The 14076-nt window shown below is 42.7% G+C and overlaps 1 protein-coding gene across 1 annotated transcript in view; it reads left to right on the top strand.

Annotated features, from left to right (window-relative positions):
- Positions 1 to 13444, top strand: part of LOC106571855 (glutamate receptor-interacting protein 2) — a 71475-nt gene extending 58031 nt beyond the window's left edge. Inside the window, exons 13-24 of the mRNA XM_014145351.3 lie at positions 1446 to 1591; positions 1872 to 1952; positions 3188 to 3251; positions 3561 to 3706; positions 4181 to 4325; positions 6088 to 6227; positions 6408 to 6587; positions 6729 to 6894; positions 7944 to 8058; positions 8248 to 8463; positions 10671 to 10817; positions 10904 to 13444. Of these exons, the coding sequence (XP_014000826.1) occupies positions 1446 to 1591; positions 1872 to 1952; positions 3188 to 3251; positions 3561 to 3706; positions 4181 to 4325; positions 6088 to 6227; positions 6408 to 6587; positions 6729 to 6894; positions 7944 to 8058; positions 8248 to 8463; positions 10671 to 10817; positions 10904 to 11101 (1744 nt within the window). The 3' untranslated portion in view covers positions 11102 to 13444. The remainder of the gene's footprint in view (positions 1 to 1445; positions 1592 to 1871; positions 1953 to 3187; positions 3252 to 3560; positions 3707 to 4180; positions 4326 to 6087; positions 6228 to 6407; positions 6588 to 6728; positions 6895 to 7943; positions 8059 to 8247; positions 8464 to 10670; positions 10818 to 10903) is intronic.
- The last annotated feature ends 632 nt before the right edge of the window (positions 13445 to 14076 follow it).

Raw genomic sequence — 14076 nt, 5'->3', positions numbered from 1 at the left:
GCAGTTTTGTCACAGAACACAATGCCACAGATGTCTCAAGTTTTGAGGGAGCGTGAAATTGGCATGCTGACTGCAGGAATGTCCACCAGCGCTGTTGCCAGATATTAAATGTTAATTTCTCTACCATAAGCCACCTCTGACATAGTTTTATAGAATTTGGCAGTACTTCCAACTTGCCTCAAAACCACAGACCACTTGTAACCACACCGGCCCAGGACCTCCACATCCGGCTTATTTATCTGCGGGATCGTCTGAGATCGGCCTCCCAGACAGCTGATGAAACTGTGGGTTTGCACAACCAAAGAATTTCTGCACAAACTGTCAGAAACTGTCTCAGGGAAGCTTGTCTGCGTGCTCGTCGTCCAAGGACTTGACCTTACTGCAGTTTGGCGTCGTAACCGACTTCAGTGGGCAAATACTCATTAACAATGGCCACTGGCACGTTGGAGAAGTGTGCTCTTCACGGATGAATCCCGGTTTGAACTGTACCGGGCAGATGGCAGGCAGCATCTATGGTGTCGTGTGGGCGAGCGGTTTGCTGATGTCAACGTGGTGAACAGAGTGCCCCATAGCGGCGGTGGGGTTAAGTTATGGGCAGGGATAAGCTACTGTCAACAAACACAATGCATTTTATTGATGGGAATTTGAATGCACAGAGATACCGTGATGAGATTGAGGCCCATTGTCGTGCCATTCATCCGCTGCCATCACCTCGTGTTTCAGCATGATAATGCACAGCCCCACGTCGCAAGCATCTGTATACAATTCCTGTAAGCTGAAAGTGTCCATAGCTTGCATACTCACCAGACATGTCACCCATTGAGCATTGAAGAGTGTGACAACATTCCACAGGCCACAATCAACAGCCTGATCAACTCTATGCGAGAGATGTCATGCTGCATGAGGCAAATGGTGGTCACACCAGATACTAACTAGTTTTCTGATCCACGTCCCTACCATTTTTTTTTTTAAAGATTTAAGGTGTGTATTCCCAGCCATGTGAAATCCATAGATTAGGGCCTAAAGAATTTATTTTAATTGACTGATACTTATATCTGAAATCTACAGCAGTCATGAGAGTAAAGAAAACACGATGGATCTGTAAATGTGTATGTGCTCCATTTAACAGATTCATGGTATTAGTCAACATGGATAAGGTTTCTTATCGCTTTACAGCAGGACTCTCATGGTCTCCTCTGAAAATGCTTTTTGGTTTCAGAGTTGGCTTAATCTGGGTCTGGGAAATGGGCTGTAAATTAGAGAAATATTGGGGAAAACTGTTCGTAACAACTGTCCATTTGGATAAATGTCTGTCTAGTCTAACTGTATAAAGGCCACATTCACTATGAAAAGGAGTTTTATATTTTTATCTGAAATATGCTGAATGCCACACATAATTACCCTTTTTCCTCTTTTTATCTTCTAACTGGGCTTTGTGTTGTCAGATGTGGGCTTCTGCAGGTGGGGGACAGGCTCCTGTTAATCAACAGAATCCCTACAGAGGATGGAACACTGGAGGAAGCCAATCAACTACTGCGAAATGCCGCTTTGGCCAATAAGGTCACTCTGGAGGTCGAGTTTGATGTAGCAGGTATAGCCTTTTTATTTTCTTTAACGTTTGTTTATCAAAGTTGGAAATGGCATGTCTTTTATCCATTCATATTTTAGCCAGAGCGACTTTAGTTACTGCATTAATCTTAAGATAGCAAGGTGAGACAACCACATACTGTATCACAGTCATAGTTAGTGCATATTTCCTTAAAATGAGTTAAAAGTGCATATTTCCTTAAAATGAGTTAAAAGGCAAGTCTGCATTTGTGTTATTTATGCTTTAATCAATCTGTTAATTTCATGTTTTTGTCCCCAATTAGAATCAGTGGTTCCAAGTAGTGGAACGTTCCATGTGAAACTGCCCAAGAGGAGGGGAGTAGAACTTGGCATCACAATCAGTGGTGAGAATACCATGCGAACAGCAGGGGGCGACGTAGCCCAACATTAGAATCCTTGGCCTTCATATCAATTCAATTCAATTTCAATTCAATTCAAGGGGCTTTATTGGCATGGGAAACATATGTTAACATTGCCAAAGCAAGTGAAGTAGATAATATACCAAAGTTAAATAAACAATAAAAATGAACAGTAAACATTATACTCAGAAGTTCCAAAAGAATAAAGACATTACAAATGTCATAGTATGTATATATACAGTGTTGTAACAATGTACAAATGGTTAAAGTACAAAAGGGGAAATAAATATGGGTTGTATTTACAATGGTGTTTGTTCTTCACTGGTTGACCTTTTCTTGTGGCAACAGGTCACCAATCTTGCTGCTGTGATGGCACACTGTGGTATTTCACCCAGTAGATATTTGAGTTAATCAAAATTGGGTTTGTTTTCGAATTCTTTGTGGATCTGTGTAATCTGAGGGAAATATGTGTCTCTAATATGGTCATACATTGGGCAGGAGGTTAGGAGGTGCAGCTCAGTTTCCACCTCATTTTGTGGGCAGTGTGCACATAGCCTGTCTTCTCTTGAGAGCCAGGTCTGCCTACGGCGGCCTTTCTCATAGCAAGGCAATGCTCACTGAGTCTGTACATAGTCAAAGCTTTCCTTAAGTTTGGGTCAGTCACAGTGGTCAGGTATTCTGCTGCTGTGTACTCTCTGCTTAGGGCCAAATAGCATTCTAGTTTGCTCAGTTTTTTTGTTAATTACTTGACACATTGGAAAGAATTATCTTTTTGTTTTCTCATGATTTGGTTGGGTCTAATTGAGTTTCTGTCTCTCTCTCTGTGATCCATGACTGGTCTCTTAGACTGTCATGAAAGCTACTGCCTAATTATATCTGATGAATAATAGTGGTCTAATACAAGCATTTATCATCAACTCTTTCACACTTTAACAAGCCTGGAAAAACAAAGGACAGAAATTCTCTGTAGCACAGAGAGGATTTTAAGGAAGTGATACCACATATACTGACGGTAGTAGTAGGGCAAGCCAACAGTGAACTTGTTATATATGCAATGATGTGGGACTGTTGTGGGTGTGTGCACTAAAGTGGAGCATGCATGTATCCAGAGCAAATTAAAATAATTTGGGCTACAGGTAACTACTGATAAATGTGATTTCTATTCCCTGCTATTATCACTGTTATTAACATTTCATGTAATGGTGTCTCTGTCTGAACAGCAAGCAAGAGACCCGAAAAAGCTCTCATCATCTCTGACATCAGAAAAGGAAGCATAGCCCACAGGTATGTCCCACATCCCAATCACATGGGGAGTCATGCTGATAAGATCAGCAAAGAAGCGCCCAGTTTTTAGATTACTCAAACAAATTACTTGCTTTACTGCCTCTGTTCTGGGGTTAGTTAAGTCTGAAATGCAGTGATACTTGTCATGAGCAGGAGTTTTTCCTCACCATGTGACCTTACCAAGAAAAACAGGGCCCTAGTAATAGTATCTTTAAGATGCAAAGCAAATGTCAGGTACAAACAGACAAGTATCACTTGATGTTTTATCTGGTTTAATTTGCTGCCCTCCTCTCCCCTGCCTGCTAATAGGACAGGCACGTTGGAGCCAGGGGACAGGCTGCTGGCCATCGACAACGTGCGTCTGGAGAACTGCACCATGGAGGACGCCATGCACGTGCTGCAGCAGGCAGAGGACATGGTCAAGCTCCGGATCCAGAAGGATGAGGATAACGCTGGTAGGATGAACACAGTCATGCTTCAACAATAAAGATGCAGTATTGCGTGGAGAGGTTGGTTTAAAGTACAGATTTCTGTCCAGTGAGGTTGAATTCCCTAATGGACACATCTCCAGACTGTATGAAAACATTGCTGTCTATTTACCTAGTATAAACAAACATCATTACATAACATTTGTCATAAGAAAGTTAATATGTGATGTGTGATTGTGCTGTAAGTGCCCACTGTTTTCACACATTTTTATGTAAAATACCATCTCAAAAAGAACTGTAAAATGAAGTATAGCAGAGTGTCATGGTGCTTTGATTTGTCAAGTGGCCTGTTTTTACGTTTCATTTGTGACTCATGTCTGATTTGTGCTAGCTAGTGTGCAATTTATTTTTGGTCTAATTTATCCCTTATGTAATAACTGTCATATTTATACATGTTCTGAGCATGTGTGGTTATGCGTGCTCTCTCTCTCTCCCTGTCAGATGAGCTGGAGATGTCTGGTTCCATTATCTACACAGTGGAGCTGAAGCGTTACAACGGCCCGCTGGGTATTACCATCTCAGGCACAGAGGAGCCTTTTGACCCTATCGTCATCTCAGGCCTCACCAAGAAGGGCCTGGCTGAAAGGTGAGAGGGTTGGGGTTCAGGTGTCAGGGTCATGAGGTTGGCGCTCCTATTATAAGAGTTATTAGAGGTGATGAGACTAGGGAAGATCTCAATTGCATACTCCTCGCGTCCTCTCCTCTCTGACCTTCTCCTCTAATGGGTTTTGAGAAGGAGGCGAGGAGAGAGGACACGATGAGTATAATTGACATTCTCCCATAGACTGGCTCCATAGGTGTCAAAAGCCTTTCCTTGTCTCCTCTGCTTCATCTGTACTGTACGTATAGACAGGCTGTAGGTGAGAACAATATGGAAGATGCCTACCCGGGATCTGTTTTCTGTCTGGATTTTCTGTACAATTCTTTAATGTCAATATAGATGGTCAAAGCTTCTTTAGACGGTTGGACTATTGAGATGCACCTCGACTCTACTATTATGGTTGTGATTTACGGTTGAAATAAGAACCCTACAAGCTGTGATTTTTGCCACACCCTCAAAGTCACACTGTGTAAAATATGTCAATAAACAATAGCTGTCTGGTCTGTTGTTTGCTTAATCAGCTCTTTGTTACTCTCTCGCCAAACTGGACAGTCAGGCTGTTTCATTGCCGCAACCATACAGAAAAGCCTCTGAAACAGATAAGGAACTATCATCGCACTCTGATATCCTTTATCGCCTTCTTATTAGAGCCCAACCATATATCGTTTCACCAATATTATCAGCTGATGATATTCGATAAATAGGATGAAAATGGAAAATATGTTTAAAAAAAAAGTTTATCTATTGTATTGTTACGGTTAGGAGGCTCAAACACTAGAGCTGTGTTCGAATACCCATACTAACATACTGTATACTACGTACTTAATGAGTATATACTACATACTATATACTATTAGTTCATTTTAGTATACTATAAACAAACAGTATCTTTTCAGTTGAGCGTACTGTCGACGGGAAGTTGATGTTGTTGCTATGCAACCTCTTGCTAGCTAGTTAGCATAACAAATTACTAGTTAGACATTTTACGACTTCGGGTGTGTTTTTAAATTCAATGTGGAGTGCCAGAGTGTGCTCGTAAATTCTGAGCGTTTTGCTCTCGGAGCACATACTGGACACTCGGGCCGAGGAGTAGGGTTGATTTGAGCGATCTGACCTTGCTAACGTTGGCTAGCTTACTAGCTACTTCCAGACACAAATGAGACCACTGATCATTTTACTCGCCCTAGTAGAGCAGGTTAGGCAGTTTTCATGTTATCCATAGCGGTGGTGACTGTAACTGTGGAAACAATTTAATTTAGCTTTTTTGCCGACATTTACTGACACCTGCCATATTCAATGGGTGTTAAGCGCTTGTAAATTCATTATTCTTTGCTCTGGTACACTCAGGCAAGAGTGCTCTGAAATCGGAGTAGATAGCCAGAGCGAATTTACGAAAGCACCCAAATGTCCATTTGAGAACGAACAACGACTATACCATTTAGCTAAGTTAAGAATGACGGGAATGATCAAGTCAATAAACGTTGGGTAGTTAGCCTGTAGTTAATATACTGGCAAGTTTGACGTATAAGAAGCCAACTAACGTTAGGTAGCTAGCTAACATACCGGTACATACTGCTGTATTGATATGCTATGTGGTTCTTAAGGACAGCGTAGCTAACAATTTGTTTATTTATTACTTACTTATTACTTATCTTATCTAATGTTTGTAATATGCTTGATATGTATATCTGTTGTCTCATGATACCCTAGGAAATGACAAGGAGCGTCTTCCTTCTTCTGTCTATAGGACTGGTGCCATCCATATAGGGGACCGTGTCCTGGCCATCAACTGTGTGAGTCTGAAGGGGAAACCCCTGAGTGAGGCCATCCATCTTCTGCAAATGGCCGGAGAGACTGTCACCCTTAAGATCAAGAAACGCCAAGACGGTATGTACTACTGTTGTTAAGTTTGTTAATCAAGTTGCTTTAAAAAAAAGTATGCATGGAAGGGCATGCTGAGCCGTGTATTTGTTAGAAGAGTTTCATTACCATAAATACATTGCATTTCATTACGTTGAGTTAGGATTCTCTCTTGACTCTCCATTCACTGTCTCTGTTCCCATGCAGAATCGGATGGGCAGCAGATGTCGGAACAGGCAGCATTCCTGAGCGACACAGAGGATGAACTGACTGACTCCCAGAAGACCAGTAAACACTCAGGGGTGTACTCTGCCACCGGGCCCAGCGTGTACTCTGCCATGAGCTCCTGGGACGGCTCCGGCATTGACACTGGCTACGGCAGCCAGGGTGAGGACAGAACACGGCCGCAACCAGCTTAGGCCACTTTAGACGATTGCTATTCTCACATGACTGTCCTGAAATCAGTTGTTAGGGGTGGGTAGAATGTTATCATGTTTATTTATGTTTGTTTTTGTCCTTTGTGTTCAGGAACGTATCTCCACAGAGCTGCAGATTTGACCTTCCAGCCTAAGGAGTGGAGACACACCAAACCGACCAGGACTCACCTCACCTCCACTGGCCATACCGCCCTTACCGACCACTCCCACCTCTACGATGGGAGATACGATGAGGATGACTGGGATAAGGCTGCTGGGTGAGTGCCTACTTCAGGCAAGAACAATGGATTAGCAGCCTGGTTCAGGGTCTGTTTGTGCTTTACCCTACTCTTAAAGCACATGCAGATCTGGACATGGCAAATGGATTTTATCAAATCAAATATTGTCACATGCGCCGAATACAATTCACCTTACAGTGAAATGCTTACTTGCAAGCCCTTAACCAACAATGCTTTAAGAAATTTTAAGAAAAATAAGTGTTAAGTGTAATAGGTAATAGGTATAATAATTTTACATCAAACATTGTTTCATTTTGTGGCTTTCAATGTTGTTATTTTTTGCTTTTCATCTTCAAGTATGCCTTCTGTATGCCTCCATTGATGTATGTAAGCAATGAGCAACATAAACAAGTCTGGTTTAGTCTAAAACTCAATATGTATTGATTCACTGCCAGCTATCAATTTGTAAAGTGAATCCAAGAAATATGCAATTTTTCTCTAAATCACCACAGTTGTTTCATTCATCCATGTTGTCGTGCTTCGCCTATCTGTGCTTTTTCTCTCTTTCTCAGGTATTCTCTCTCTAATCTGCTTTACTAGCCGCCCGTGAGGTTCCTGGTGTTTCACATAAACACATATTTTTCTCTGTTGCTTTTGTCTTCACCAAACCTGTCCCTCTAAAGCACCCAAAGGCCCAAATAGATACACACCTGTTCCTTGTCTGTTGCCTCACTCTTGACTCTTGACTAGATTTTTTTCTCAACTTGTGACCTTCACTGCCACAAATTGTCAACTCTTAAAGGCTTTTTGTGTGGCCTAACTTTTAAACTGTGAACTATCTGCATGAAGGCTCTGTCTGTTCTAATGGAATACACTGTTTTGCGCCTTCGACTGTGATAGTGAGAGAGTTAACGCTTGCCCTCCCTGAGGCCTGAAAGGTTTTTAAAGGACCTCTTTCCGCGATGCAGTGCAATGCCTGCATTACCCCCACTGCTTTGCAGGCCACCCCTGTTTCAAACCAGAAGCAGGCATCCCCAGTCCCAGAACAGCAAGGCTCCTCTCATGTTCTGGTTACTGCGTTGTCATAGATACGCCAGACCCCCTCGTTGCCATGGCACCCTGAACCAGGAGGACACCTTCTGGTCTCAGGCCCTGCAGGACCTAGAGACCTGCGGCCAATCAGAGATACTCAGGGAGCTGGAGGTAGGCTACATCTCCCTCCCATCTGTTTCAATCTGCTACTAAATGAAGCAATACAAAATTCTGATTGTCTAGACAGTCCAGACACCTGCTGTCACTTTTTCTATTCAGTCAAGCTGTGTGTGCATAGGTACGTGCATGCAATATATTAAGTTATTTCCTTCACGTGCCCATAATTTTGTTTTTTCCCAGGCGTCCATGACAGGCAGCACTCTTAGCCTGTATCTGGCGTCCCAGGAAGACTCAGTGCTACAGAGCAGAATCAGTCCTGTGAAGAGGGGTCCCATCCATGACGAGCCCAAAACCAAAGGCAACCTGCAGAGGTCCAACAGGACCAGGGACACACCCCCCAGAGGGAGAGGAGAGGCCCAGGAGACCACTTCCCCTACAGCCCTGGAACTACTGAAGGTGCATAGCAGGGTGGGAGGGGGCATCACAATTCAGTTCCTATTCATGGACTGACAAATTATTGGATTTGAATTCATGAATTTACTGACTTGAAATGCGAACCGATATCAACCCTGGTCCGTGGGGAATGTGGATTGATTTCCAATCCAATCCATGCTTAAAGCATGAATAGCTACCATATAATCGACTGAGTATGCAGACAACCCTGTAAAGCTATTGATCAGTGAACTGTAGCCTGACCCTGCTCTACATTTAAGTGATAATGCCCTTGAAGCCGGTGTTTGGAGGATATATTGGCACAGGTGTTGTTAGGCCCGAGACAAAGTCAAAACCGTGCACATATATCCTCCAAACACCAGCTTCGAGGGCATTATCACTTTCATACTGGTTACCAACATATTCACAAAATGATTGACATACTTTCATAAAAAAAAACGTTATTTTGATGAATTTATTCATACTATTTCATCCTTCCACCATATATAGTCCCGAAACAAATCTAGGATTGCTACCCAAGCCGGCTGGTTGTTCTTTCTATCAGTTCGGTTGCTAGAGACGCGACCTAGTTGTTCAGGCTTTTTGTTCTGTATCTATGGACGCGACCCAGTCGTTCGTTCTAAATGTTCAATTGCCATACTGGCTGGCATCGTTCTTATCACTTTCTTTCTAGCTAGCCAACTACGGCTAACTTAATCGCGTCAAACAGTGCAGCCACATGTGCTCTCTCGTCAGGACACAGTTGTTCAGAAGAGCTAGCCAACAATGCAGCTAACACAATCACTTTAAACAGAAGCTGGAAAGACTGCAAACTAGCTGCACTTCGTTTTTCAATTGATATTTCTTTGTTTATATCCATAAATATGATGCCAGCTGATTCATGATTTCAACTGGCTGAGAAACGCAGCCTGTCTGTCTCGTTCCTACTCCCGACACTTTCATTACTATGCAACAGCTGGAGATCCAATTTGAATATTGAAACAATGTTGCAAATGTCGGAGAGACAGACAGCTAGGTTTATACAAATCTCTGCTGTTGAAAACGAAATGTTAGTCTAAAAGAAATGTGAGATAATGTCTAGATGCTTTTTATATTGGAGATCAAGTTTATAAATTACCTGGCTGGACTGATGAGACAGAAGATTGTGCAGTCAGATGGAACAGAGTAAATAGGCATTTTAACATCATAGATTTAGCTAGTGGTAACTTGTGGAATAGACACCGGCTGGAATGCGGTTTTAACCAATCAGCCTTCAGGATTAGAACCACCCGTTGTATAATATGGCACAGGGAGAACATGCCTGTTGGGTTCAATTAATATCTTACCCTGAGCCTCACCCTTCACTAACTGAACTGCAGGCTACCCTGCCCATCACTGGAGTGTAACTGGACTCAGTGAATGCCAGGCCAGTCAGGACTTGCAGTGTGTGGGATAATAGATAACAAACATACACTGAACCTGCTCATTATAATGTTGTGCACTAGCTCCTGGTGTTGTGAGCACTATTGTCCCCTCGCCACATGCCGTGACCCCACTGCATGTACAGTACAGTCTGTTCTATTGTGCTGCAGTGTACTGTTGGTTTAGGCTGTGGGGTTGAATAAGGGCACAAGCACTTAGTAACTGAATCTAACCACGCCCTTAAAAACAAACATGAATTGCAGATTGAATACACTGGAGGCAGCTGAGGGGAGGACGGCTCATGATAATTGCTGGAATGGAATGGCATCAAACACAAGGACACTATGTGTTTGCTGTATTTGATACCATTCCATCAATTCCGCTCCAGCCATTACCCCAAGCCCATCCTCCCCAATTAAGGTGCCACCAACCTCCTGTAATTGAATGATTGTTGATATTGGTATAATTTCCTCTGACAGCCAACTTGTTTGGATGCAGTTCCATAGCTAATCTGCATAATTTACATTGCTAAATCATATCATAATTCACTTAGCCTGTGGCGGTATGTGACCTGTAAAGCCCAATTCCCATGACGTCCGCAAGAATGGCATTGCGCCGAGCAAGCCATTATTTTTCAATGGAGGAGGCGCTGTGCTCACTAAGAGGGTTACGGAGAGCTAGGCCTTTGGGGTCAGCGCCATTACACTCAGAGTTTAAGTAAATTTACACCCCGCACTGTTCCCGGACCCAACGGAGAGCTTGGCAACTTACACGGATCAAGTGAATGCGCCTTACTGTCTGTTCTATAGGTGACCCTGAGGAGGGACCCAGACTGTGGAGACTTTGGCTTCAGTGTGTCAGACGGCTTCCTGGAGAAAGGCATCTACGTCAACATGATCCGACCAGATGGTCCTGCCAACCAGGCCGGGTTGAAACCCTATGACCGCATTCTGCAGGTACACATATTTGTTCAACTAACATTTTGAATTCATTTGTTATTAATACTGTGTGTCTTATGTTGAACTGAACGCTCCTGTCCCAGGTGAACAGAGTGAGGACCAGAGACTTTGACTGCTGCCTGACCGTTTCTCTCATCACTGAAGCAGGAGACAGCTTGGACCTGGTCATCAGGAGAAACTCCCTGGCACAGGCAGATAATGGGCCACCTCAGGACTGCGAGGACCCTTCTGACTCCCTGTTCAGCTTCCTACATTATAGGACCAATAGTATCACCCTGTGACAAAGGTCCAGGGGGGAGGTAATGGATAATAGCACGTTCAAATGGTGTTACACATTATACCATGTGGCACGTAGGCACTGCACGTCTCACACACTGGTTTTGTTTTGTTATATCTCTTGTACATACACACAGAATCACATTCACATGTGAGAATACATGTGTACGTGAATAAACACACAATCAGTCACTAATTCACACTCCCACACACATACGTTTGCTGTGACCAGTGTTGGTCAGTGTATTCATGTGATCTAGAGCAGAGAAGGCTCAGTCAGGCAGAACCACATGTAGTTACGTAACAGCTTCTGACTCAGCCTGCTCAACTCTACAGAAATCCCAGAGAAACATAAACACACACTTCCCTCTCAGAGAAGGTGTGTTCGGGGATACAGCACCACCACAGTGTGGTGAAATGTGTGCAATTGTGACCCTCTGTGACCTCTTGCTGGGGAATGGTGGAGTTGCACGTACACACACATTTGACACAGGAATGTGCGCACATGTGGGTGTTCGAGGAGTCCAGGCATGCTGTGCTGGACTATTATTTTAGCCATGTCTTGGCTGGCTGCCCTTTCCTTCCCTTCAGCCCGGCCTGGCCAGCCAGCCCCCCTCACTGTTAGCGCCACAACATAGGTAGAATGCTAAGCTGGCATTCACTGTTACTTGCTAAGTCTTGCAAACATTTCTATTTTAGATACCCCACTCTCTGTCCTAAAGTCTAAAATGTTTGTGAAAATTGATTTGGGTCCAAGTTATATGGCCGTCAAGTGAAGACAAATACTTACCAAGGCCTTTTTATCACACCTTCATTGTTGCAGAATGTATCTTTCTCTTGTTACATTTCCCACACCGTGTTATTAGCTACTGGATAGACTGAGCAGACATTTGTCATGTCATTCATTACTTTTTGGGATCAGCGTTTTTGTTTCAAGGTTCTTGTCAATGGTTTTACGTAATCAAGTTCACAATATTTCTGAAACCAAACCACACACCGTTTTTGCTTGTATGCACTAGTAGGTCACCTAAATCAGATCCATGCACTAGAATTGACATGCTTTATCACTCAATATTTAAATGTATTATACAACTAATGGTGATAATGTCACATCCTTTGTTTTGAAAAGCTGTGTCACACTCTAAAGGAGTGTTCCTTGTCATTAAAACATAGTATTCTGATTATGTTCCGGGAGCTCACTTTTCTCCTACACCTCTTTAAAATTGTACCCTCAATATCAGCATATCTTGTGAGGCCAGGTGTTTTTCCTGACTAGAAAAACCTAATGGTCCTAGTCCTATGCAAACATGTTTCAGAAGTCATTACACCAGAGGTACTTACAGTACAGTATCAACTCTCAGGAGTACAGTATCAACTCTCAGGTGTACAGTATCAACTCTCAGGAGTACAGTGGTTTCTCTACAAAAACCCTCATAAGTAAATCACATCCCCTGACAAATGTGGAACGAAATACCTTTCAGTTGAGATGATGAATGATTTCACTTTAACCTTTTTAAACCCATTTTAATGTATCTGTTGAGTTTTAGCCCTCAACTCTCCATAGGGTATGGACTTGGATTAGAGAGTATTTTCCCCAGCTTCCATGGCTGTTTCTCCCTCCCATCCTAGTAAGCATAAACATGTAGCTATAGGATTTAATGTCCCACCCATAGAAAGCTTGCATTGTTCACAAGGGGGAATTTTAGAGCTTTTCTGTGCTGAACAATTGCCATCTCTGTCCTGCTCAGTCAGACAACCTTCCCAAGAGCTGTTCACATTTTCTCATGACATTATGTTTTTATAAAGCTCTTATGTAACACCTCTCGCCCTGGCCTGCTTACCAAGTTGCCTCAGTGGAAATACGATTTGTTTCATGTCATGTAATGGCTGGGGAAGAGATGTGAGACTGCACAGTCTTGCTGTCCCGTTCAGGACTCGACTCACTGCTTTTTAATCCTCAGAGAGGAAACATGTTTTAAGAATGTTTTTATGTTGCTCTCAAACTGTCATACATTTGATTCAGAGACCTATTTTTGGTTCTATTCGTTTTATTTGAGGGGGTTCTGAATTTTATTCAGTAAAGTCTGTACAACATGGTCTCCCTTCCTAAGTACAGTGTTTTTATTTGAACTGACGTTCTGCATGTGTGGTTTTGTATGTAAGATGTGACTGAGTGCAGTATCTGTTTTCTGTACAGTTCTTCTGTTTACATTGTCCCACAGCTGCATCCAAGCATAGCTATTTAAGTGGTGGTGGGGGGGCTGAAGGAAATTGGTTTGTAAGATGTTATTGGATTCTTTAGTGAGAGATGTATTTCCTGCTTTTTATTAAAATAAGGATCTGAGGAATGGGGTGTCTTTTTTCTTTCTTGAATTCATCTATGATAGCCATTTATCTTTGCCCAGTCTACCTTTGGACATTAAGCAAAGGAAGGTTTGCAGAAAGAACATGTCCTGAAACATTTTGTTAAATCATGATTTCATGCATATTTCTACCAAGAAAGACCTTGCTCCAGCCAGATTTGGCCAGCCTCCCCTAACACTGTTGATCCCAGGTAACAAGCTGGCCATAAATCTACAATGGTCTCAGTCCCGCCAACACTCACTTCTCTGTAAATGTGACCGTCACGTCTTTGTGGGTGAGGTGTCAACATGGTTTCCACCTGCCTAGAAGGGACACCTAGGATCATTTACCAGAAATGCCAATGCAGGTTTGTCAAACTAATGTATTATATTAGATTTCCTCGCAGTTAAAATTTGCAGAAGTTAGTCCTCTATCCATCGACTTCAACATTTTCGATGCGCCCTGACTTTCTTGATTTCATTTTGATGACTTTTAGCAAGCTGGATAGAGTGAAGAGACTATATACAATAGGTCTGTTATCACTTCTACAAGGTATATGTTTTTTAACTAACTACCTCCTGTGGGACGGATTGAAAAGACTATCTTTGACACCCCTGTGTCAATGTAAGGCCGAAGC

Source organism: Salmo salar, chromosome 15 (genome assembly GCF_965601325.2).
Source record: "Salmo salar chromosome 15, fSalSal1, whole genome shotgun sequence".
NCBI lineage: Eukaryota > Metazoa > Chordata > Actinopteri > Salmoniformes > Salmonidae > Salmo > Salmo salar.
The sequence above is the reverse complement of the archived record's forward strand: the minus strand, read 5'-3'. Positions and strand labels throughout refer to the sequence as shown.